The following is a 24,983-nucleotide window of genomic DNA, read 5'->3' as shown; positions in this document are numbered from 1 at the left end:
GGGTGGTAGCCAGCATCTTTACTGCTGAGTTACCCAGGCCTCCTTACCCAGGACGGTAATTAAATTACCACACAACCTTAATGTTTGTCAAAAAACAGAAGGTAATTTGGCCGGGAATTTTCTTGCAGGAGTTTGGAGAAAAACACAGACATTTCGGATAAAATCATTGACTACCACCTGTAAATGCTGGAATTACCTTACGTCCCCATGTAAAATAATTGCCGTCCGAATAGGGCTTATGATACACAAACTTCCCTAACCTCCACAGGGAAAACTAGTCTCAACCAAATAGTGCTTTTTATTATAAGTGGACCTCAGGGAGCAAAAATGATCACATAATGAAAAAATATGAACCCTTTAAAGCAGAACGCCTTATCTTATTGGTTGTACACTTTGATTTCATAAAAGATGTGATGCTTGCAGTTTTATTTAACATGATACATTGTAGAATATTTATCAAATGGCTTATTTGAACTCTTTTGACTTTAAACAGCATTTCTTTAGATAGTTTGACCTGTAGGTTGCATACTTGTGTTTACCAGGCCAAAATCGTCTTCTCAGGGCAGAAAGGGGGCTGAAAATGGATACAGATGCCGATCTATGTTTTGATCTGTTCAAGTCCCAGAGGACTACTGGGTGCTCTCTGCCTTTGAACACTTTTCCTTCGTGTGTGGGTGTGTGCATCCACTCTGACAACTCCAAAAATGAAGCCCGTGATAACAATGAAAGGAGACGATATTTACATTTTTGGTTGATGCATTTTTTTTTTTTTTCGAAAGAGCCATAGCAAAAACTAATAATATACTATTTTCAAAAAACAAAGTTTTTCAATAAAATACAAAGTTATTATGCCCATAGACTACTCAAAAATACAAAAACAAACAACTATGCAACAATTAAAAGTAACATGTTGCAATATGGAACTGAGTACACGTGTTTGTGCGGGTCTCCATAAAATTTCATAATTTGACATTTGTTCATGAAACATTTCCCTTTTCTATAGGGTTGGGTGATATGTAAAAACATTTTAAAGATAATCGACTTTAAAAATATCAGGATATCCGATTGTATTGTCAACACACCTGCCGAGGGTCGGTGAATGTTTTTGCCTTGCTGATTTTGCTTTAAAAATAAAGTTCTTATTGAATGTGTTTGCATTGCGTTTTGGTAATACAGTTAATGCTGCCTAAAATACATTTTAAAATAGAACTCAATTTTAGGTTCAAGGTGTCTTGTATTCTTTTATGATTTTATCACTTTCGTCTTTGTTTCTTTAATTGAAAGACATATATAAAAGACATACTGAACCTGCAGAGTAGCGTTCACAATGCGTAATAGCAAACTGGTCCTTGTAAATAAAGCAAACTAAACTCACATCACCTTATGAGATGAACGGAGATAATTTGCAGCATTCTCACAGACGACATTATTCTTGCAAACAGTTTTCAGATGAATGAAACAGAGAAAAAGAAGTGAGAACTCTTTACATGCACATGTTCCATGAGACAGGGTACCGCTGCACGCCTCTGAAAAAACAGCGAGTCAGACACGAGCAATGACAGATTTTCTTTTGTCTGTTTTTATATAATAAAATATAATAAAGTTTCTTCAAGCACGTGTCTTGAGTCTAACATCATGTGTCACTCCGAGACATCTTACTGGTCACCCGCCAGTTGTGAGTAGATGAGCAAAATTACCAGCGCATGAAATACCTGCATTTGGTTCTTAAAAATATAATCACACTTGTTTCTTCTTTGTGTTTAATTTCTTGTCTTATATCACTCCGAGACTTCTTACAGGTCACCCTCCACAGTGGCTGCTACATCAGTGAAATTACCCTCCACTGCAAATGAAAAAGCTGCATTTGGCGGGTGTTAATTTCACACCTTGTTCACCAGATGTAGCTGTACGACAAATTCCGGAGAAAGGAAATCAAAATGGTGTCATTGACTTCAATCTTTGCAGTCGCACCCACACTTTTCTGCAGGAAAATTATCTCTAGAAATGTTCCTATCCTTTTACTTCTGGTCTTATAAATGGAACAGGCTATATGAATGGTCTGTAATGCAGAATAGTGCCATGGTGCATTAGAGAAGGGGTGACTGGGCTTGGCCCTCTAGTACAGAGGGCACATTTATTTCCCTGTTTCATTCTGATGTGTTTGTGTAGGAACTTTCAATCCTTGGTACTCATTTTGCACCTTAATCACAGAGTATCTGTACCAGAAAATGAAAAGATACAGGAATAAGAGCTGCTGAAAGAAATACAATGCATAAAATATCCCTACTACCTGACAGAGGTCACTGAAATAGTGTCCTGAGAAATCACACTTGTCTCTGTGACAACGCAAGGCTATGTAAACAGAAAGAGCGACCCTCTCCCACATTCTGCCGCAATAAAACCTGTCAAGGACATTTCCAGGTCAGATTTCACCCCTAAAATAAAAAGCTCGGCGAGTAAAGACGCTGACTACCAGCCCTGGAGTCGTGAGTTCGAATCCAGGGCATACTGAGTGACTCCAGCCAGGTCTCCCAAGCAACCAAGTTGATCCGGTTGCTAGGGAGGGTAGAGTGACATGGGGTAACCTCCCCGTGGTCACTATAATCTGGTTCGCTCTCGGTGGGGCATGTGGTGATGTTGTGCGTCAAGCCTTCACATGTGCCAAGTCTCTGCTATAACGAGCTCAACAAGCCACGTGATAAAATGCGCAGATTGGCGGTCTCAGGTGCAGAGGCAACTGAGATTCGTCCTCCGCCACTACACCACCACAAGGATTTAGAGCGCATTGGGAATTGGGTATTCCAAATTAGGGAGAAAAAGGGGAGAACATTTAAAAAAAATAATAGATAAAATAAAAAAAAACTATCAATTACATTGAACTGAAAGAAAATTATGACTATTTTTAGGACCAAGTGAAGAATGTAATTTCTGTACCACTAGCTCACCCAATGGAAATGCAAAAATGAAATGGAACCTATACATATTTTTTGTGAGATTCACCCAAAAGCAGAAAAAGAGAGAGACTATTTTGGCTCAAAACACTAATGAGTCCAGATGCTACATTTTAACAACACATGAACTCTGTTTTATAATGCCATTAAAGCCATAAAGCATAGTGTCATAAGAGGCCCCTCCACAGATTACCCATAAACTAGAGAATTTCTTAATGTGCTAGATATTTAGAGTACAAAAACAAAACATCTTCATGTGCAGTTGCCATAGAAATTCTACAGTTTAAAAGCAGCAGCAGAAATGTTGGAGTGTTTTAAAAAATTGCCAGGGCAGAGATATAAATTATTTTCCTTAATTTTTGTCATTTTTGTTGTGTCCTGTTTATTCAAGTCATTTACACTCACTTAAGTACTGTAATGTGACTTTTGGAATAAGTAATCTTCTTTGACAAAAGCTGGATAGCTTTAAATGGAACATTTGTTTTTGTTGATCCACAGGACTAGAGATGCTGATCAGTGCAGTTTTACTCATGCCTTTTTATGTGAAAATAACCTACAAAATGTATTATGTGCCACATAATTAAAAATTATGTGGCTCCTGTACTGTGGCAGAAAAAAGGCTGTGTGGAACAAAAATTTCACACTCCATTTAAGGAGCATTGATTATATTACACTGTGTACGACCAACTTTTACCCAAAGAGCAAAGCCATTTTGACTGAGGTGCACTGAAAAAGTGAACAGCTACAGTCACTGTACACAGATTTCTGATGGTTTCTCCACAATATTTATCCCTGCTTGAGGCCAAATTGTAGGACTAAAGTGAAAATTAAGTGATATGATATATGATATGTCTGGCACCAAAAACATCTGTGATCCCACATGTTAGGGTCACCACCCTCTGCTTCTCAAGTCCAATATGGGAAATGAGTGCTGTCATTATCACATTATACACAGAAGGTAACACACAAGAACCATTTGCTTCTAGAAATTACTTTTGGTGTTGTTTTGAAAATAGGAGTTGATTATCGAAAGGTTGTTGGTTCAAATCCCACAAGGTTTCATTCACAAACCTTCACTGATGTGCTGTTGAATGACTGCTGTCATTATCAATTTGTACGCAATGATAACATGCAAGAACCTTTTGCATCTGGAAAAAACATTGCTGTAGTGTTTACAAATATGAGTTGATAACTTCAAGATTGTTGGTTCAAATCTCACAAGGGTCGATTCAAGAACGGTCACTGATTTGCTCTTGAATGGCTGCTGTCATTATTAAATTATACACAGGGTAAAACACAAGAACCTTTTGCATCTGAAAGAACTTTGGTGTAGTGTTATAGATATGGGTTGATATCATAAGGTTGTTGGTTCAGATCCCAAAAGAGTTGAAGGGGTTTTGCCTGTTATGAGATTAGGATTACTTTTGCTCTCATCTAGTGCTAACTCAAATGGATAGCAATAGACTTGCAACAAAGGGTTGTTGTGCCCATGAGTGAGACATTTACCCCAAGTTCACCCCATTGGGACTTTGAATACAAATGTCAGCTAAATGACAAATTAGTATGTACAGAATGCTTAAAAAATATTTAAAACTACGTTGAAAAGTTAAGGTGTTCCCTGGCATTTGCTCTCACATTAGAATGCAATGCACCTCCAGTCTCCTGTGGCTCTACTACAACTGAAATGGCTCCAGTGGTTCAAGCTGAGGTCAGAATCAAGTCTCCAGACAGGTTTTGACATAGTCCATCCACCTGGGCCAGAGCTGGTGGCATGTTGAAGGCCAGCCGTTGCCTCTTATTTTGAAACTAAATAGAGAGTGGTCTGAAAAAACTACAACCTTGAGAATATAAGTATCTGTTTCTCAGATATCTACTGCAACCTGTTTATCGACAGAAGTGAGAGTTATGAAAAGGGTGTTTAGGTGCTTCAGGTGATTGTAAGATGAAACAACAATTGGAAATATTGTAGAATGACTGCATATAAGCTTTATGTTCTTTGATTTTGATGGCAATATGCAGGTAGGGCTGTACATAATAGTATATTTTAGTGTATATTAGGGCAAGGGCTACTTATTTGTTTCATTCAATTATTTTTCACTTATTACGTTCAGTCATATGATGATAAAACAGGTGAAAAATCCCTTCGACTTACCTTGAAGCAGGGACATGAGCCATTTCTATTGGGAATGTCTTGGGGTGAGATCTTTTGACTTGGGTCAGCAAGAAACCTCTTGGCAACCCGCAATGCCCTTGCAAACACTCAGAACACCCTAGCATCATGGCAGCAATTTTGCATGGGCAAGCACTACTCAACAAAGTTTTTACTGCTAACGCTCTGCAAAATGGTCCATTCAACTAAAATGTAATTGACCAAAAAATCTGTAATGTTCTAAACATTTCATGTTAACAAACACACATGCCTTGAGGCTGCACAATTACAACTATGATTCACAGACAGCATTGAAAGCGATACTGTGCGTCATTTTCATACACCATATTTTTTCTGTGCCTCAGGCCCAGTGGGATGGTTTGACAGGGCGAATAGTCCTTAACAAGACTGATGGTCTGCGGAAAGACTTCAACCTAGACCTCATCAGCCTCAAGGAGGACGGCACTGCTAAGGTAGGTCAACTCATACAGACACTTTGAAGGGAATGTAGACTCAAGGCTCTACTATTTATTTCAGTTGGACTGTTAACCTTGAAACTAGTCATATGGTTTCCCCAGCTTCAAATGTACCTGGAAACCTTGAGCCAAATGTTTAAATGTATTTTCAACAGCTTGTTTATTGTGAATTGAATTACTTTGATTTAGTAGCCTATAAATGGATTCTTGAATATTCATTACTGTTGCCAGAAATATTTATTAGGCAGTTAACGTGTATTGACCATGTTGCTTCCTTGCTGTCTACTAAACTTTCCAACTCTTTCTAAAAGTGTTTGGCCGATGGTGCGTCACGACCTACTAAATTATGGACAAAGGTTCGTTCCAGTCTTGGTTAATTCCCTGAGATTGTGTTTAGAACCTGTGGAGAGCTCGGATTCCCTACCCTGTGTGAAATTCACTTCAATAAACCTGACGTCCTTTCATCTGAATCCGTCTCCCTGTGGAGAACCTTTCACTTCTTTATAGGGACAGTTCACATAAAACAAAAAATTCTGTCATCATTTACTCACCCTCATATTGTTTCAAAACCCATGTGACTTTCATTCTTCAGTGGAACTGTTAGGTAGAATGTAAGAGACTTAAAGTACAGCACAGTACAGGACCTGGTTATCTCTAGCAATAAAATCACAGTCAGTGTGAACAGGGTTTTATGAGAAGGAATTTTTTATTTTTTTTTTGCCAGAGCATTTTAATGAGTTTCAAAATGTGTGCAGGCTGCTTATATGACAGTTAAATCGCCATATTTAAAATACAGCACTGTAAATTGGGTTCATTGTGCTTTGTGCCTCAGTAAGTGACGCATCTCTCTGAAAGCCAACTCGAGCGTGCAGAAATATTGCACATTAATCCACTTGCAGATGCTTAGAGAGCAGCTCTAATCTGCTTTTTAAAGTACATTTGAATAAGTCTCTCTTTTCAGACTCCTTTGTGTGGTATGACAAGTGCCATAAATAAACATTAGATTAGCTAAAGAGAGTTTATCTAAGAAAGCAAAGCAAGCCCTCTGTCAGTCACTTTAATTATTTTACTGCAGACATCTTGTGTTAAAACACTGTTAAGTTGTGGAAAACGCCTACATTCCTTTTTATTTTTATAGTGTTATTAATTTGTGTGAAATTTTGACATTTTTCTCACTCCCATCTCGAATCTGTCGTATTTTCCAGTCTAAATAAAGAGAGTAGTGCTGCGCCAGGTCATACGTTCACATTGTGGCTAAAATAGCATTGACTTGTAGCAAACTCCTTCAGGCTTTTAAACCATAAAAGCCTCTTTGCCTTCACTGAGCCATTTATGTTTTGTTCAAATTTATTGCAGTTTAATGCAATAAGCCATGAGAGGGCATGCATTACAGTCATTTTACCACAGGAAAGGGGTGTTCTTAGGCCTCTGCAACGTTACAGCTCTCATCCCCACTGGAACAGTGTTTTCCTCTGAAAAATGTGACTTTAGAAAATGGTCTCTAGCTCTGTATACTTTGAAAAACGTTTTCAATTGAAAACAGTAGTGTTGATGTCGCCAGAGTTTGTAACTGGCTTTTATAAAACAGCAGCAACAGCAATGTGATAAAAGACACCATTATTATAATGTTACTAAAGTTTTACTTTTTATTAATAATAATTATCATAATTTTTCCGGCTAGTAATATAGTTCATGATTCTAACAGTGGCTGTTGGGATTAGCTACAACTTTGCACATTAATAGAATGTGTGCTTTTATTGTTGTAATTTTGAACAACAGATTTGAATGTGGCTCTTTCGAACAGAATTTAGAGTCGGTACTCTCCGTTTTATTTAACTTTATTTAAAATAAATGATTAGGGACATGAAAGGGACTACTTTAACCAAAAATACAAATTCTCACATCATTTACTCATCCTCATGCCATCCCAGATGTGTATGACTTTATTTCTTCTGCACAACACAAATGAAGATTTTTAGAAGAATATCTAAGCTCTGTTGGTCCATTCAATGCAAGTAAATGGGTACCATTTTGGTGCTCCAAAATACACATAAAGGCAGCATTAAAGTAAACCACATGACTCCAGTGGTTAAATATATATCTTCTAAACCAATGTGATAGGTGTTGGTGAGAAACAGATCAATATTTAAGATCTCCACTTTCACTTTCAACATCTTTCAACACTGTGAGAACTTGTTTGTAAGTTGCTTTGAATAAAAGAGTATGCTAAATTACTTAATTTAAAAGTAATCTTCTTTTGTTTTTGGTGATTCACAATTAGATGAAGAAGAATGTGAAAGTAGTAGTAAAAAAAAAAGGACTTGCATATTGATCTGTTTCTCACCCACACCTATCCTATAATATGGAGTCATATGGATTACTTTTATGCTGCCTTTATGTGCCTTTGGAGCTTCAACGTTTTGGTCACCGTTGACTTGCATTGAATGGGCCAAAAGAGCTTAAATATTCTTCTAAAAAAATTGTTTGTGTTCTGCAGAAAATAGAAAGGAATACACATCTGGGATGGCATGAGGGTGAGAAAGTTATGAGAGAATTTTCATTTTTGGTTTATTCCTTTAAGGCACTATTTTCTGTAAAACTGCTTTGAAGCAGTATTCTGATAAGCTCTACATATCCCCTGGGATGTCCTAACATTGCACTATGACACTTTATATTAGCTGTAGAGGAACCGTCTCGGGTTACATGTGTAACCCTTGTTCCCTGAAAAAAGCGGAACGAGATGCTGCGCTGCTAAGCGCTAGGGGAACAACTCTAGCTGTGAACCGAGCTGAAATAGTGTGTGTAACACGTCAATGAACATTGACCTGAATTTATAGCCTCGGCTGATGTAATCATTAGATGCACCTGCGGCCAGGCTATAAATGGATACGTCACCAGGTGTTGTCAGATACTTCTTTTTGAAGAGCAGTCCTGGGACGTCCCAGTGCGGCAAAGCAGCGCAGCATCTCGTTCCTCTTTTTTCAGGGAACAAGGGTTACACATGTAACCCGAGACGTTCCCTTTACAAAAAGCTTCACTACGATGCTGCATTGCTAAGCGCTAGGGGAACGCAATACCCACGCCGCCGCACTTGGGGCTGTCCGGACCCCTACGGTTGTGCAGTGTACTCACAAAAACGCGAGAGGTCTCAGACATGAGCTTGAGATGTCGACTCAAGGGCATAAGAGCCCGGAGTAGCATAAACATCTAAACCATTCAATTTTGATGAATGTGTGCGGAGAGGACCAGCCTGCCGCATCACAAACTTGTTTAGGCATGGGCTGAGATGTCGACTCAAGGACATAAGAGCCCGGAGTAGCAAAGCATCTAACCCATAAAGTTCGATGAATGTGTGCAAAGAGAACCCTATCGCAACACAAACTTGTCATAAAAACTGATGAATGTGAGCGGAGAGGACCAGCCTGCCGCATCACAAACTTGTTCAGGCATGAGCTGAGATGTCGACTCAAGGGCATAAGAGCCCGGAGTAGCAAAGCATCTAACCCATAAAGTTCGATGAATGTGTGCGAAGAGAACCCTATCGCAACACAAACTTGTCATAAAAACTGATGAATGTGAGTGGAGAGGACCAGCCTGCCGCATTACAAACTTGTCCAGACATGAGCTTGAGATGTAGACTCAAGGGCATAAGAGCCCGGAGTGCAGAACATCCAAACTAAAAAAGTCCAATGAATGTGTGCGGAAAGGACAACCTGCCGCATCACAAACTTGCTGCAGAGGGAGACCTCTAGCCAAGGTTTTAGAGGAGGAGAGCCCTCTGGTAGAGTGCGCCCTGAAACCTACTGGCGAAGCTTGACCGCGCCTTGTAGGCCCGGGCAATAATGAGGATGCCTCTTTGAGGGCTCCTCGCCCACCAAGCCGTGGCAAACCGCAGTGGCCACATAGAACCTGGCAGTGGCGAGGCAAGTGCCCGCTGACAGTTCTTTCTACAGACAATCCAGAACTGAAGCAAACTGGCAGTTCCTTCTACTAAGAACTTTAGTAGAAGGAAATGCATGCAGGCGCATTTGCGTTACTACGTTCAGCCCCTCTCAAGGGGGAGGGGGGACTGGGCGACTCGGGGAGAAGTAGAGGAGACATTGCACTATTCATAGAGGCGAAGAGGTCCTCTTCTGCCCTAAGATCTCACCCAAACTTGTTCCAAGTGGAAAAAGACCGGCATTTAAAAAGGTCTCGATAACCTCAGGAGAGAGCCCTGTGTCCCTCAGTTGGTCCCCTTAGGGGGCCAAAGATGAAAGATTCCACAATTCGGAGCAGGGATAAAATATTGCCCTGTGCCTGAGATAGAAGATCCTTCCTTCGCCCAAGGTGAGCCGTGGAGGGAAGAAATTCGCTCCGAGAACCAAGCCCTGTTCGGCCAGCGCGGTGCTATCAGTAAAAGGCAAAAACCCTTGCTGGCGAACTCTGGCCAACTACTACCTTAGGGTGGAGTTCTTAACTCCCCCGTTGGTATTTTCTGTCTGGACAGTAAATCTGCTCCCATATACGGGCATCCAGGGATATAACTGGCCTGAGTGACAGGAGCTTGCCCTGGGCCCTATGGAGAATCCGACGTGTCAGAAATACAGCTGACAGCAACGTGGGTCTCCTTGATGATTTATGTAAGAGGCTACCGCTGTATTGTCCACCCGCACCAAGATATGGCAGCCTCAGGAGGAGGTATTTCAGGGCCAGAAATACATCCATCAACCCGAGACAGTGACTGTGACAACCGAGCTGACGACCCTCCTATCCCCTTAAGCTGGACGACCACTTAAGGCCGCTACCCCGCCTGTCAGGGAGGCGTCTGTCGGTAGCAGCCTGCGACAACAAGACGCACCTAGAGTGGGACCAAGGCAGAAAACCGGGGTCTGAACCACATAGGAAGGGAACGCAGCCTGAGGCGCGTAACCCTATTTAGCCTAGGGGTTTTGGCCCTTGGAAGAAATCCCCTGGCTTTTGGCCACAACAAAAACGGTCTCATGAGCAGAAGGTCCAGAGGGATCACCGTGGACGCGGTCGCCCTGAGACCTGGAAATCGTTGATACTGATAGCAGTGCAACCTTGACCTAGCCTGACTTTGCTCAGGTTGATCTGAATGGACTGAATCCTAGCGGGAGACAGTTGTGCCCGCATTGTGATTGAACTCCATACGATGCCCGATAGACAGTGTTCTGAGTGGGAGAGAGGACGCTTTTCTTGGCGTTGAGCCTCAACCCCAGAGAAACAGATGAGCTTAGACGATGTCCCTGTGCTGAACTGCCAGTTCCTGGAACTGCGCTAGGATCAGCCAGTCGTCTACATAATTCAGAATGCAGATGCCTCGGAGTCGCAAGGAGCCAGCTCTACATCATGCATTGTGATTGTGCGGGTAAAAAGGGCTAGGCCGAGTGAAAGAACCTGATCCTGGAAGACTTCAGCCCCGAGGCGAACCTCAGGAACTTTCCATGTTGTGGCAGAACTTCTAAATTAAGTATAGAAGTGCGTCATAAGATCGATGGTGACCAGCCAAACGAGTTGTAGGGCTTGAGACACGACCGTCTTGACAGGCATCATCTTGGACTTGAACACCCACGGGCAGTTCAAGCTTTAAGACCTAAGCCAGACGCCACCCCTCACCCTCCATGGGAAACGGGAAGTATTTAGTGTAATAACCTAACTCTCTCTCTGGAAGGGCAACACATATCATGGCCCCTTTAACCAGGAGATTGAGGTTTTTTCTTTTTTTTTTTTTACATAAAAAAGAAATCCGGTTTACGGTAGTGAGAACACGCCGTGGAAACATAGAAAAGAGGCGAGTGAATGAAATCCTGACGCGTTCCCTTTCTTATACTGGAAGATAAAATCTATCCCCTAATTTGGAGGGTTTGGTGTCTCTTTTTCGCGTGGCCAGTCCAATCTGGCAACCGCTTGAGTAACAACATCGAGCAATTCCTCCGTAGATTTTTTTATCGCGGACGGAAAGCTCGGAGGCGGGAAGAGAATCGCGATCCTTCTCATGATCCGAAGAAGTGTCGGAATGCGCTTCGAGATCATGTGAAGGACCAGCTGGGTTTGGGGAGAGAGCAAGAGAAAGGGATCAACCCGTCTCTTGCTCCTCAGCCAAATCCATGCAAGAGCCCCACAAACGATCTTTATTTTTTTATTTTTTGTGAGTGCTGACTCCCGGAAGCAAGCAAGGCGAGCACGAAGCACTCTGCCTGTTAAAGCAAAACGCAGTGCTCGCACCCGCCCTGCTGCAACGCGAGAGCAGCGTGCTCTTACCCCCAAACAAACAGAGCAAAAACTGATGTGTGTCCTCTTCAGCTGTAGAGCAAGAAGAGGGAAACACGGCTTTCAGTCATTCTCTCTTTTTTTCTTTCTTTTTTTTTTAGAAATATAAATATATATAATATTTTCTAAACAGAAGAGAAAAGAGAACAACTTTCACTGCACACTGCCTAACTGATTCTAACTCCTAACAGAGGAAAGAAAGTTTTGACAGGGTTTGTGAAACACACAGAAACAGAATCGCTCTGAAAAAAGAGTTTCTGACGACACCTGGTGACGTATCCATTTATAGCCTGGCCGCAGGTGCATCTAATGATTACATCAGCCGAGGCTATAAATTCCGGTCAATGTTCATTGACGTGTTACACACACTATTTCAGCTCGGTTCACAGCTAGAGTTGTTCCCCTAGCGCTTAGCAGCTTAGCAGCAGCATCGTAGTGAAGCTTTTTTTTAAGGGAACTCCATTTGTGTTACCTCCAGATCATTTTTAAACCTCCCAAAATCTTCACTATTATAACCTATGGTGAATTATGATGATGTCGTCCATTATTTAAAAAAGGTGGAAATAGCAGAATATGCTATCATATACAGTGTGCGTGTGTATGTATGTATGTGTGTGTGTGTGTGTATATATATATATATATATATATATATATATATATATATATATATATATATATATATATATATTACATACAGTTAAAGTCAGAACTTTACATACACTTAGTTTGAAGTCATTAAAACTCATTTTCTAACCACTCCACAGATTTAATATTAGCAAACTATAGTTTTGGCAAGTCATTTTGGATCTAATTTGTGCATGACATGAGTAATTTTTCCAACAGTTGTTTACACACAGATTGTTTAACTTTTAATGGACTACTGTATATCACAATTCCAGTGGGTCAGAAGTTTACATACACTAAGTTAACTGTGCCTTTAAGCAGCTTGGAAAATTCCAGAAAATTATATCAAGCCTTTAGACAATTAGCCAATTAGCTTCTGGTAGGAGTGTACTGAATTGGACGTGTACCTGTGGATGTATTTTAAGGTCTACCTTCAAACTCAGTGGGAAAATCAAAAGAAATCAACCAAGACCTCAGAAAAAAAAATGGTGGCCCTCCACAAGTCTGGTTCATCCTTTGGAGCAATTTTCAAATGCCTGAAGGTACCACGTTCATCTGTACAAACAATAGTACGCAAGTATATACACCATGGGACCACGCAGCCATCATACCACTCAGGAAGGAGACACATTCTGTCTCCTAGAGATGAACGTAGTTTGGTGCAAAAAGTGCAAATTAATCCCAGAACAACAGCAAAAGGAGGAAACCGGTAAACCAGTATCTATATCCACAGTAAAATGAGTCCTATATCGACATAACCTGAAAGGCTGCTCGGCATGGAAGAATGCCACTGCTCCAAAATTGCCATAAAAGTGCCAGACTACAGTTTGCAAGTGCACATGGGGACAAAGATCTCCTCTGGTCTAATGAAACAAAAATTTAACTTTTTGGCCATAATGACAATCGTTATGTTTGGAGGAAAAAGCGTGAGGCTTGCAGCCAAAGAACGAGGGAGTGGTAGCATCATGTTGTGGGGCGCTTTGCTGCTGGAGGGACTGGTGCACTTTCCAAAATAGAAGGCATCATGAGGAAGGAAAATTATGTAGCTACTGTATATTTGTAACGTACCCATGACTGGAGGCTGGTTAGAATCCATGTTGCAGAGGTATTTATTGTGAACGACAATAAACAGGCAAACAATCCAAAGTAATGAGCAAAGAGATGAAGTCGAATTAACAGGCAATGGTTCAATAACAGGCAGGCAATCCAAACAGGTGACAAGGCAAAAACAGTGATCAAAAGAAGTAATCCAAGTAAACAGGCAAAAAGGTCATAACGTCTAGGTTACGTATGTAACCTCCGTTCCCTGATGGAGGGAACGAGACGTTGTGTCAGAGAAGCGACACTAGGGGTCTCTCTTGAGCGCCGATATTCACCTCTGAACTATGAAAAAAGACAAATGAGAGTTGGCAACCAGTATTTGCATGTCCCGCCCCCGGACATACGGGTATTTAAGCGGCGCAAATATGGGAGTTCATTCAGGATTTTTCTGAGGAGCCGGAAATGGTCCGGCCACAATAGTGGCTCGGCTCAGCGACATGGCAGGGGAGACACAACGTCTCGTTCCCTCCATCAGGGAACGGAGGTTACATACGTAACCTAGACGTTCCCCTTCTGTCGCTTTCTCCACGTTGTGTCAGAGAAGCGACACTAGGGGTCCACTTATAAAAGCGCCACGCACTGAGCCGTGTACGTGAACTGCTGATACAGGAGTGAGCAGGTATTCTTACGTGCAGGACGACCAACTGTATCAGGCTGCACGTACCCTTCCCCAATGCCCCATTTAAGCCATCAGGATTCCTTATCGTTACCCTGGAGGGGGGAACAAGGTGCTGGCTGCCAACCTGGGAACAGGCCAAGCCTGGCCGGGCCTCTTTTCTTTCTATGTTTCTCGTATAGAGCAACTTAGGCCGGGGCCCTTACACGCATTGAGGGAAGGGGATCTTAGCCCTTATTCAGGGCGGAGAAGACCCTGCGGAGGCCACGCCTACCCGAGAGGGGAGGCAAGTTTAAGTGGCAAAACCATCAGAGGCCTGACTTAGGGCCTATGTGGAAAAGTCGGTGCGGTGGTGGATCCAGCCTATAGAGGGGGGAACATACAGCACGGCAACCGAAGCAGCCGTGACGGCCTAAGGGAAGTACGGGAGTCCACTCGCCAGAGGGGACAGAACTGTGGCGTTACACACAGGGGGAGTCCGAAGGAGGCCTTACCTGTGGAGCACCTATACCAGTGCAGGGTAGCTTGCGGTACCCGCAGTGGCTTGGGTCGGCGAGTTCCTCCGCTGAACTGCGACCCACGAGGGCTAGGGAGGAATCAACCAGTGTCCCAAACCTGAGATCTCCTGGGAATGAAGGCGCACTGTTTCCCATGGTTAGGGGGAAGGGCGCTAGATGCAAACGATTCACCCGGTCAGATCGTGGGCGTGCCACCGAGTTCTACGGGCTCAGTACCTGAGAGAACACGGGATGATACTGACTCAACTCGGAGATTGTAGAATCTCGCGAAAGTGTTCGGTGTTGCCCAGCCCGCTGCTCTACAGATGTCTGCTAGGGCAGTGCCCCTAGCCAGTGCCCATGAGGACGCAACACTCCTGGTGGAGTGGGCTCGGACACGCAAAGGGGGGTGCACGGCCTGTGTGTGATAAGCCAGGGAAATGGCGTCGACAACCCAGTGGGCGAGTCTCTGCTTGGAGACAGCATTCCCTTTCTGCTGTCCCCCAAAGCAGACGAAGAGCTGCTCAGAGCGTCTAGTGCTCTGTGTGCGGTCCAGGTAGATACGTAAGGCACGTACTGGACACAGCAGTGAAAGGGCTGGATCTGCCTCCTCCCGGGGCAGCGCTTGCAGTTTCACTACCTGATCCCTGAAGGGTGTGGTAGGAACCTTGGGCACATAGCCCGGTCGTGGTCTTAGGATCACGAACGTGTCTGCCGGACCGAACTCCAGGCAAGCGTCGCTAACAGAGAACGCATGCAGGTCCCTGACCCTCTTGATGGAAGTGAGCGCGATCAGCAGGGCAGTCTTGAGAGAGAGGGCCCTGAGTCCAACTGAGTCAAGCGGCTCGAAGGGGGTCTCTGGAGTCCCGTGAGGACGGCCGAGAGATCCCAGGAGGGGAACAGGTTAGGCGGGAGGGAGCTATCCTCCGGGCACCTTTTAGGAACCTGGCGATTAAGTCGTGCTTACCAAGAGACTTTCCGTCTACCGTGTTGTGGTGGGCCACGATAGCGGCGACATACACCTTGAGGGTGGAGGGGACAGCCTCCTCTCCAGCCTCTCCTGAAGAAACACGAGCACTGACCTAACTGCGCACTTCTGCGGGTCTTCGGCTCGGGAAGAACACCAGTCCATGAACAGACGCCACTTTAGGGCGTAAAGATGCCTGGTAGAGGGGCTCTGGCTTGATTGATTATATCTACTGACGGCAGATAGTAGACCGGCTAGATCTTCCGCATCCCGTCCAGGGGCCAGGCGTGGAGGTTCCAGAGGTCTGGGTGCGGGTGCCAGAGCGTGCCCGTCCCTGAGAAAGAAGGTCCTTCCTCAGGGGAATTAGCCAGGGAGGGGCTGTCGTGAGGAGTGTGAGGTTCGAAAACCAAGTCCGGGTAGGCCAGTAGGGGGCTACCAGAGTGACTTGCTCCTCGTCCTCTCTGACCTTGCATAGCACCTGTGCAAGAAGGCTCACTGGGGAAATGCGTGCTTGCGCGGCCCGTGGGCCAGCTGTGTGCCAGCGCATCTGCGCCGAGGGAGCCTCTGTCGGGCATACCAGAGCGGGCAGTGGGAGGTTTCTTGGGAGGCAAACAGGTCTACCTGGGCCTTGCCAAACCGGTCCCAAATCAGCTGGACCGACTGGGGGTGGAGTCTCCACTCTCCGCCGGGCAAGCTTTGTCTTGACAGCGCGTCCGCCATCACATTGAGGTTGCGGGGATGTGAGTGGCACGCAGTGACTCCAGTCGCTGCTGACTCCATAGGAGGAGACGACGGGCGAGCTGTGACATGTGGAGGGGCGTACTCCGCCTTGGCGGTTTATGTAGGCTACGACCGTGGTGCTGTCTGTCCTGACTAAGACGTGTTTGTGCCGAATTAACGGAAGAAACTTCTGCAGGGCCAGAAAAACAGCCAGCAGCTCTAGGCAGTTGATGTGCCAGCGCAGCGGGCCTCGGTTCCACCGGCCTGCGGCTGCACGCCCGTTGCACACGGCGCCCCAACCCAATTTGGAGGCGTCGGTCGTGACCAGAACGCGTCGGGACACCTGCTGCAAGGGTACTCCAGCCCTTAGAAAGCAAAGGTCTGTCCAGGGTTTGAAGGTCTGGCGGCAGGCAGAGGTAACTTTTATGTTGTGCGTGCTTTTCCCAGTTGACCTGAAGCCCCAAACGGCTGAGGTGCCTGAGCACCTGGTCTCTGTGTGCGCATAGTAACTCTCGAGAGTGAGCCAGTATGAGTCAGTCGTCGAGGTAATTGAGTATGCGTATGCCGGCTACTCGGAGCGGGGCAAGAGCTGCCTCTGCGGCTTTCGTGAAGACGCGAGGGGACAGAGACAGGCCGAAGGGGAGGACTTTGTACTGATACGCCTGACCATCGAACGCGAACCGTAGGAGGGGTCGATGTCGAGGGCAAATTGAGACATGGAAGTACACGTCCTTCAGGTCTACCGCTGCGAACCAATCTAGATGCCGGACACCAGATAGAATTTGTTTTTGGGTGAGCATTTTGAACGGGAGTTTGGACAAGGTCCGATTGAAAACTCGCAGGTCCAAGATCGGTTGTAAGCCGCCGCCTTTCTTGGGTACAACAAAGGGCTGTAGAAACCCTTCTTCGTTTCGGTTGGAGGGACAGGCTCTATCGCGTCCTTTAATAGAAGGGAGGCGATTTCTTCGCACAGGGAATGGGCATGTTGGCCGTGTACTGCGGAAAAATGTACGCCTACGAAGGGGGGCGGAGACTTGGAAAAACTGAATTGCGTAACCGAGTCGAATGGTCCGGTGCAGCCAACGTGACGGGTTGGGCAGTGAAAGCCACGCCTCTAAACTCCGTGCTAGGGGCACCAAAGGGACGGGTTTTTTGGACGTACCCGGCGGGGCTTCGCAGCGGTGCGGAACAGGTAACGTGGCGTCGGGAGGCAACGTGGCATCCCGAGGCTCTGGTGCTGAGAATAAACTCAAAGCACTTACCTTGCTCCGTGCACCCGGCAGGGGGCGGGTTCGTGACTGAGGAGGAGGTCTGATGCTGGCGTCCTCTGGACTCGTCTGAACCGGCCGGCTGGGGAACAGTCGTGGGGCTGAAGGCGGGGACACCGCATCCATGGAGCCGGGACTGTTGAGGCCTGAAAGCAGAGTGCCGTGAGAACGGCATTTGCGGGCCATATGCCCCAGAGACAAAGGAAATAGCTCTTTTATTGAGAATTTGGGTACCGCAGCCCCGTTAAGGGGTGCGGCAAATGAAAAAACAAAGGATTCTCCTCCCGGCCCTCCACCGGGGGACGGAGCGGTCTTACCACCTCCGGAGCTAACTTCTTGGACTCTGGGTGCGTTGTCTCAGGAGCGCCTGGGAGCCTTCCGGGTCCTCGATGGGGTCCGTGAGACAGGGGGCGTGCGCTTCCCGCGGTTTGCTCGACGCTGGGGCTGAGAGCTGGGCCCAGGTTGAGGCGGAGCAGGAGCTTGTCTTCTGGCCGCGGGAGGACGACCTCGGCGAGCAGACGGGGCATGGGCCGTGGCGGCAGGCTTGCGGCGAGGCATGATATGAGAGATGGCCTCCGTCTGCTTCTTTACCGTGGAGAACTGCTGGGCAAAGTCCTCGACGGTGTCGCCGAAGAGGCCGAACTGGGAGACAGGGGCGTTGAGGAAGCGAGTCTTGTCGGCTTCACGCATCTCGACCATGTTCAGCCACAGTTGACGTTCCTGGACCACTAGCGTGGCCATCGCCTGCCCAAGCGCTTGCGCTGTGACCTTCGTTGCTCTCAGGGCGAGGTCGGTCGCTGAGCGCAGTTCCTGCAGCGTGTTGGGATCAGGGCAACCCCCGTGCATGTTGCGAAGTGCCTTGGCTTGGTGGACCTGCAGGAGAGCCATGGCATGCAGGGCGGAAGCGGCACGTCCGGTGGCGCTGTAGGCCTTCGCTGTCAGCGAGGAGGTTGCTCTACAGGTCCGGGAAGGGAGTACGGGGCGACCTCGCCAGGTGGTAGGGGTACCGGGGCATAGATGGATCGCAACCGCCCTATCCACCTGGGGAATCGCCGCGTACCCGTGGCGCGCTCCGCCGTTGAGGGTGGCGAGGGTGGACGAACCTGTGGCGGTGTGACGAGTGGAGAGGGGTGCTCTCCACGAAGACGTCAGCTCGTCATGCACTTCCGGGAAAAACAGAACCCGGGGGGGGCGAGGCTGTGAGCGGCGCGCAGACCCCAGGAACCAGTCATCCAGCCGTGATGGCTGTGGGGACGATGGAGGGTTCCAATCCAAGCCCACGCTGTTGGCTGCCCGGGAAAGCATGTCGGACATCTGTGCGTCAGCCTCAGCCTGGGCGTGCAAGCCTGAAGGCGGCAGCCCAGGGGAGTCCTCTGCATCAGATGCCGCGCCCTCCGATGTCGCAGCGAGCTCATCGGCTTCCATCGCAAGAGGGTCGGCTGACTGGCTGTGAGGCGAGTCGCCGCCGCCTCGAGCTCGGACGGGAATCAACGAGCGTGCTGGGGCGCGGGTGGTCCGAGGGGGCGTACCCTGCGGAGCTGCACCCGCAGCCATCCCCAAATCGCCTCCATCGCCAGCCGCATCATCCTCAATCCCGTGGGAAGAAGGAGCAATACGGGGGGCGGCTGGAGTGGCTTGCTCACGGTTGTAAGCAAGCCGCGACCGCAACGTTGTCATGGCCATGTTCTCGCAGTGAGAACATGAACCATCCACAAACGCAGCCTCGGTGTGATCGCTACCCAGACACACGAGACAGCGCCTGTGGCCGTCGGAAGCGGAGAGCACTCTACCGCATCCAGAAACAACACAGGGGCGGAAGGGCATCTTTATAAAGACGCGTCCTTAAAAGGACGTTCAACGCCGCTGTGTTTTGCTCTTTTAGAGGAAATTACTCTTTTAAATAAAATCACTCTTTTAGGGAAAAAACTTGTGACAGTTTTTAAATCTGCACTGTCGATGCGCCCAGGGGCAGGAATGCACAGCTGTGCAAACAGGAGAAAGCTGCTGTTGTGCGCCGTGGAATCCAACAGTTATGCAGCAGAGGGATGACAGGAACTCTGTGTGTAGTATGCAGCAGTTGCAGACACGACCATCGGCTCCGAAGAAATTTTCTGAATGAACTCCCGTATTTGCGCCGCTTAAATACCCGTATGTCCGGGGGCGGGACATGCAAATACTAGTTGCCAACTCTCATTGGCCTTTTTTCATAGTTCAGAGGTGAATATCGGCGCTCAAGAGAGACCCCTAGTGTCGCTTCTCTGACACAACGTGGAGAGAGCGACAGAAGGGGAACATGAGACATAAACAGTGAGCAAGGGAAAACGCTTGGTAAGACAGGTAAACTGGCAATACTTCGCAATCTGGGTGTGTGAAAGTACTGCTTATATATATGTCAAACAGGAAGTGACATGGCAGAAAACAGGAAGTGACATTGTTCAGAATTCAGGTGAGGGCTCCCTCTGGTGGACAAGAGACCTGCTCAACCATTAAAATATTGAAGCAACATCTCAAGACATCAGCCAAGAAGATAAAGTTTGGTCGCAGATGAGTCTTCCAAATGGACAATGACCCCAAGCATACCTAAAAATGTGTGGCAAAATGGCTTAAGGACAACAATGTCATGGTATTGGAGCAGCCATCACAAAGCCTTGACCTCAATCCAATAGTACATTTGTGTAAAAAAAGCATGTGTGAGCAAGGAGGCCTACAAACCAGAAAACTTATTTTGAGAAGCTTGTGGAAGTTAAAAAATGTAAAGACAATGCTACCAAATATTAACAAAGTGTATGTAAACTTCTGACCCACTGGGAATGTGATGAAAGTAATAAAAGCTGAAATAAATAATTCTATCTACTTTTATTCTGACATTTCACATTCTTAAAATAAATTAGTAATCCTAACTGACCTAAGACAGTGAATGTTTTCTACAAGTAAATGTCAGGAATTTAGTTTAAATGTATTTGGCAAATGTGTATGTAAACTTCTGACTTACATATATATATATATATATATATCAGCCACAACATTAAAACCACCTGCCTAATATTGTGTAGTTCTCCCTCGTGCTGCCAAAACAGCACCAACCCGCATTTCAGTATAGCATTCTGAGATGCTATTCTTCTCACCACAATTGCACAGAGTGGTTATCTGAGTTACTGTAGACATTGTCATTTCAAACAGTCTGGCCATTCTCTGTTGACCTCTCTCATCAATGAGGTATTTCCGTCCACATAACACTGCTCACTGGATGTTTTTTGTTGTTGGCGACATTCTGACAACCAACATTCATCCATGCGATTATCTAATCAGCCAATTGTATGCCGCAGTGCATAAAATCATACAGATACGGGTCAGGAGCTTCAGTTAATGTTCACATCACCCATCAGAATGGGGAATTGTTTTTATCTCAGTGATTTGGATCGTGGCATGTGTGCCAGATGGGCTGGTTTGAGTTTTTCTGTAATTGCTGGCCTCCTGGGATTTTAACACACAACTAGAATTTACTCAGAATTGTGCCAAAAACATCCAGTGAGCATCAGTTATGTGGATTGAAATGCCTTGTTGATGAGAGAGTTCAACAGAGAATGGCCAGACTGGTTCGAACTGACAAAGTCTACAGGAACTCAGATAACCGCTCTGTGCAATTGTGAATGCTATTCTGAGATGCGGGTTGTCTCTGTTTTGGCGGGACGAGGGGGACCTACACAATATTAGGCAGGTGGTTTTAATGTTGTGGCTTATCAGTGTGTATCTATGTATATACATGTACTGTATGAGTGTGTGTATGTATGTATGTATGTGTATATATATATATATATATATATATATATATATATATATATATATATATATATATATATATATGCAGCCAAAATTTTGAGTAATGTACAGATTTTGCTCATATTAAAAGAAATTGGTACTTTTATTCACCAAAGTGGCATTCAACTTTTCACAATGTATAGTCAGGACATTAATAACGTGAAAAAATATTCTATTTTGAGAGAAAAAAAACTTAAACTACTTCAAAGAGTTCTCATAAAAAATCCTCCATGTGCAGCAATGACAGCTTTGCAGATCCTTGCCATTCTAGCTGTCAGATTGTCCAGATACTCATGTGACATTTCACCCCACACTTCCTGTAGCACTTGCCATAGATGTGGCTGTCTTGTTGGGCACTTCTCACGCACCTTACAGTCTAGCTGATCCCACAAAAGCTCAATGGGGTTAAGATCCATAACACTCTTATCCAATTATCTGTTGTCCAATGGCCGTGTTTCTTTGCCCACTCTAACTTTTCTCTTTTTTCTGTTTCAAAAGTGTATTTTTCTTTGCAATTCTTCCCATAAGGCCTGCACCCCTGAGTCTTCTCTTTACTGTTTTACATGAAACTGGTGTTAAGCAGGTAGAATTCAATAAAGCTGTCAGCTGAGGTCATGTGAGGCATCAATTTCTCAAACTAGAGACTCTGATGTACTTATCCTATTGTTTAGTTGTACATTTGGCCTTCCACATCTGTCCTTATTAGAGCCAGTTGTCCTTTGTCTTTGAAGACTATAGTGTAAAACTTTGTATGAAATCTTCAGTTTGTATAGCCTTCATTCCTCAAAACAATGATTGACTGATGAGTTTCTAGAGAAAACTGTTTCTTTTTTGCCATGTTTGACCTAATATTAGACCTTAAGACATGCCAGTCTAATGCACACAGTGGCAACTGAAAAACAAACACAAAGACAATATTAACAAACCAAATAGCTTTCAGCTGTGTTTGATATAATGGCAAGTGAATTCTCTAGTACCAAATTAGAAATTTAGCATGATTACTCAAGGATAAGGTGTTGGAGTGATGGCTGCTGGAAATGGGACCTGTCTAGAGTTGATCAAAAATTACTTTTTCAAATAGTGATGGTGCTGTTTTTAACATCAGTAATGTCCTGACTATACTTTGTGATCAGTTGAATGCCACTTTGGGGAATGAAAATACCATATTCCTTCCGAATTAGCGAAATCTGTTCATTATTCCAAACGTTTGGCCACCAGTCTATATATATATATATATATATATATATATATATATATATATATATATATATCTATATGGCAGAAATTTCATAAATAACAATGTCTGCTTCAGTAAGTTGTATAATAGCAGTACTGTACTTGGGAAAAAAACTTGAAAATTATACCATCTTCAGTACCTCTCCCAATCCCATCTGAATGTAATTACTGTGTATTTTAACTGACATTAACACACTAGTTGTCTCTCTCACTCTTCTCTTTTTCTTTTTGGTTACCACAATTTGAGCAAATGGATTTCTAAAGGGCTCTCACTTCTATTTAAAGGAATTGTTAGTTGGATGTTATTTTACAGTACTTGTAGTTTTTGTATACTTACAGTGTTCTTACCCAAGATTGTATTGTGTAATAATAGGTAACTGCATGTACTTTATATGGGTTAGGTTTAGGGTTATTACCTAGTAATAATTGTAGTTGTTGTAATTATATAGTATGTAAATGTAGAACGGTACTGTAAAATATTGTGCTATCGAATTGTTTAATCTGTGAACAAAATCACTTAATTTGTAGACAATAATCTTTCATGTTATTTTATTTAGTTTTTCTCTTCTCTTCCTTTCCTGTTTTTTTAATCTCAACATATTAAATGTGTCCCTCTTTTCTGTCCATTTATCCTCAGAAAAAGTCTCACATCTAGTTTTTATATTTTATCTTGTCTTCGTGCATTGCCATTTTTATACTCTTTTGTTAGATTGGAATATGGAACTCCTACTCTGGTCTCAACCTGACAGAGAAAAAAGACAACGCCAACATCACAGATTCCATGGCTAACAGAACACTTATAGTCACCACAATCCTGGTAAGAGTTGGATCAGCTTCAATTTAACTTACGATGCATGGTCTCAGATATCTTTCTTATGTTGATTTTTTTTTTTTCATATTGAAACTAGAAGTTCGGGCAGGGCATATCGAAGGGGAGGATCGAAGGGCTTGTCCTTTTTTCAAAAGCCAATAGACTTTCGTATATATCACAAACATGAACCATGATTTGTTTGTAGCTAATTGTTTGCAGGTGGTATTAGTGGGAGGGAATCATTCTAGAGAGCATTTGATTGGAAAAAAATCAAATGCAATTAGTGCAAGATGAGTCATATATATATTTTTGGTCTATTTTCCCAGAAGAAGGCATCTGTAAATTTTAATCATATATATATATATATGTGCTAAAAGTTAATTTTGTCAACTTCTGCGAGTACACTAGCATATAGATGACCTCAAAGCTAACAGACATTGACTAAAAGCCACAAAACTCAAATTTTGATTGGATTGAACATAATTGTGTTGATTGGTCTATGTGGAATTTTACCAACAGTACATGTGAGTTTTACTTGTGAACAGGAAAACCCTTACGTTATGTATAAGAAGTCTGACAAGGTGTTGTACGGGAATGATCGGTTTGAGGGCTTCTGTCTGGACCTGCTCAAGGAGCTCTCCATCATCCTAGGATTCACCTACGAGGTGAAGCTGGTATCTGATGGGAAATACGGAGCTCAGAACGATAAAGGAGAATGGAACGGCATGGTTCGGGAACTCATCGACCATGTGAGTGATCTCCTATGATGCCACATGAAGTAATCAAATCTGATATTTACATCATAAGATTTAAGTCTTTTTTGGTCAATGACTTTCTACCTCGATCCCAGTATACCTCACTATGTAGTGTTGTGGACAGCAGTCAGACTGTTAATGCGTTTCCCTCATTCAACTGAGTTACTTGATATTTCTGCATCATATTTGAGCTCCACTCAGGTAATTCCGAGGACCTGGGAATTGCTTTTCTTTTTACTGGAATGCATCTCTTGTTCATCTCTAGATATGCTTACGAAGTATAATGAATTAATCAATTTGGTTCCATTTGTTTGATTATCTTTATTTACTGGAAGTCTAAGCAATCCAAAGGTTTGGCAGAACGTCAGGATAGACGCTGAAACTGTGTATACAAAACATCAAGGTATGCAAGTTTCATTTTAAGTACTACTTTGAGGACAAAGAAAAATGAAAGGGTATTTAGAAAAAACATAAAAGGCATTGGTGCTTTCATTAGGCTGTATAGAGATGCTGTTTTTAGGGCATTGCACCTATTGTATCTGTTGGTTTTCTTCTTATTATAATTATATCCCTGCCATTAGAGTCAATAGCAGACCTATGAACCATTCATAGAAAAATTATTAAATTTGGCACACTTATAGTGGTGGGTATGAATAGCCCCCTGACAAAATGACAAAATAAATGGGGTCCTAGGAAAAACTATATAACTATAAATTTTGG

At 44.3% G+C, this 24,983-nt stretch overlaps 1 protein-coding gene across 2 annotated transcripts in view; it reads left to right on the top strand.

Moving 5' to 3' along the window:
• The window catches only part of grik1a (glutamate receptor, ionotropic, kainate 1a), a 77,795-nt gene that overhangs the window by 35,446 nt on the left and 17,366 nt on the right, over window positions 1-24,983 (top strand). For both annotated transcript variants that reach the window (XM_052116165.1, XM_052116164.1), the window contains exons 8-10: window positions 5,466-5,573; window positions 23,407-23,514; window positions 24,054-24,257. In XM_052116165.1, the coding sequence (XP_051972125.1) occupies window positions 5,466-5,573; window positions 23,407-23,514; window positions 24,054-24,257 (420 nt within the window). The remainder of the gene's footprint in view (window positions 1-5,465; window positions 5,574-23,406; window positions 23,515-24,053; window positions 24,258-24,983) is intronic.

The sequence above is a fragment of the Xyrauchen texanus genome, chromosome 43 (genome assembly GCF_025860055.1).
Source record: "Xyrauchen texanus isolate HMW12.3.18 chromosome 43, RBS_HiC_50CHRs, whole genome shotgun sequence".
Classification (NCBI taxonomy): domain Eukaryota; kingdom Metazoa; phylum Chordata; class Actinopteri; order Cypriniformes; family Catostomidae; genus Xyrauchen; species Xyrauchen texanus.
The sequence above is the reverse complement of the archived record's forward strand: the minus strand, read 5'-3'. Positions and strand labels throughout refer to the sequence as shown.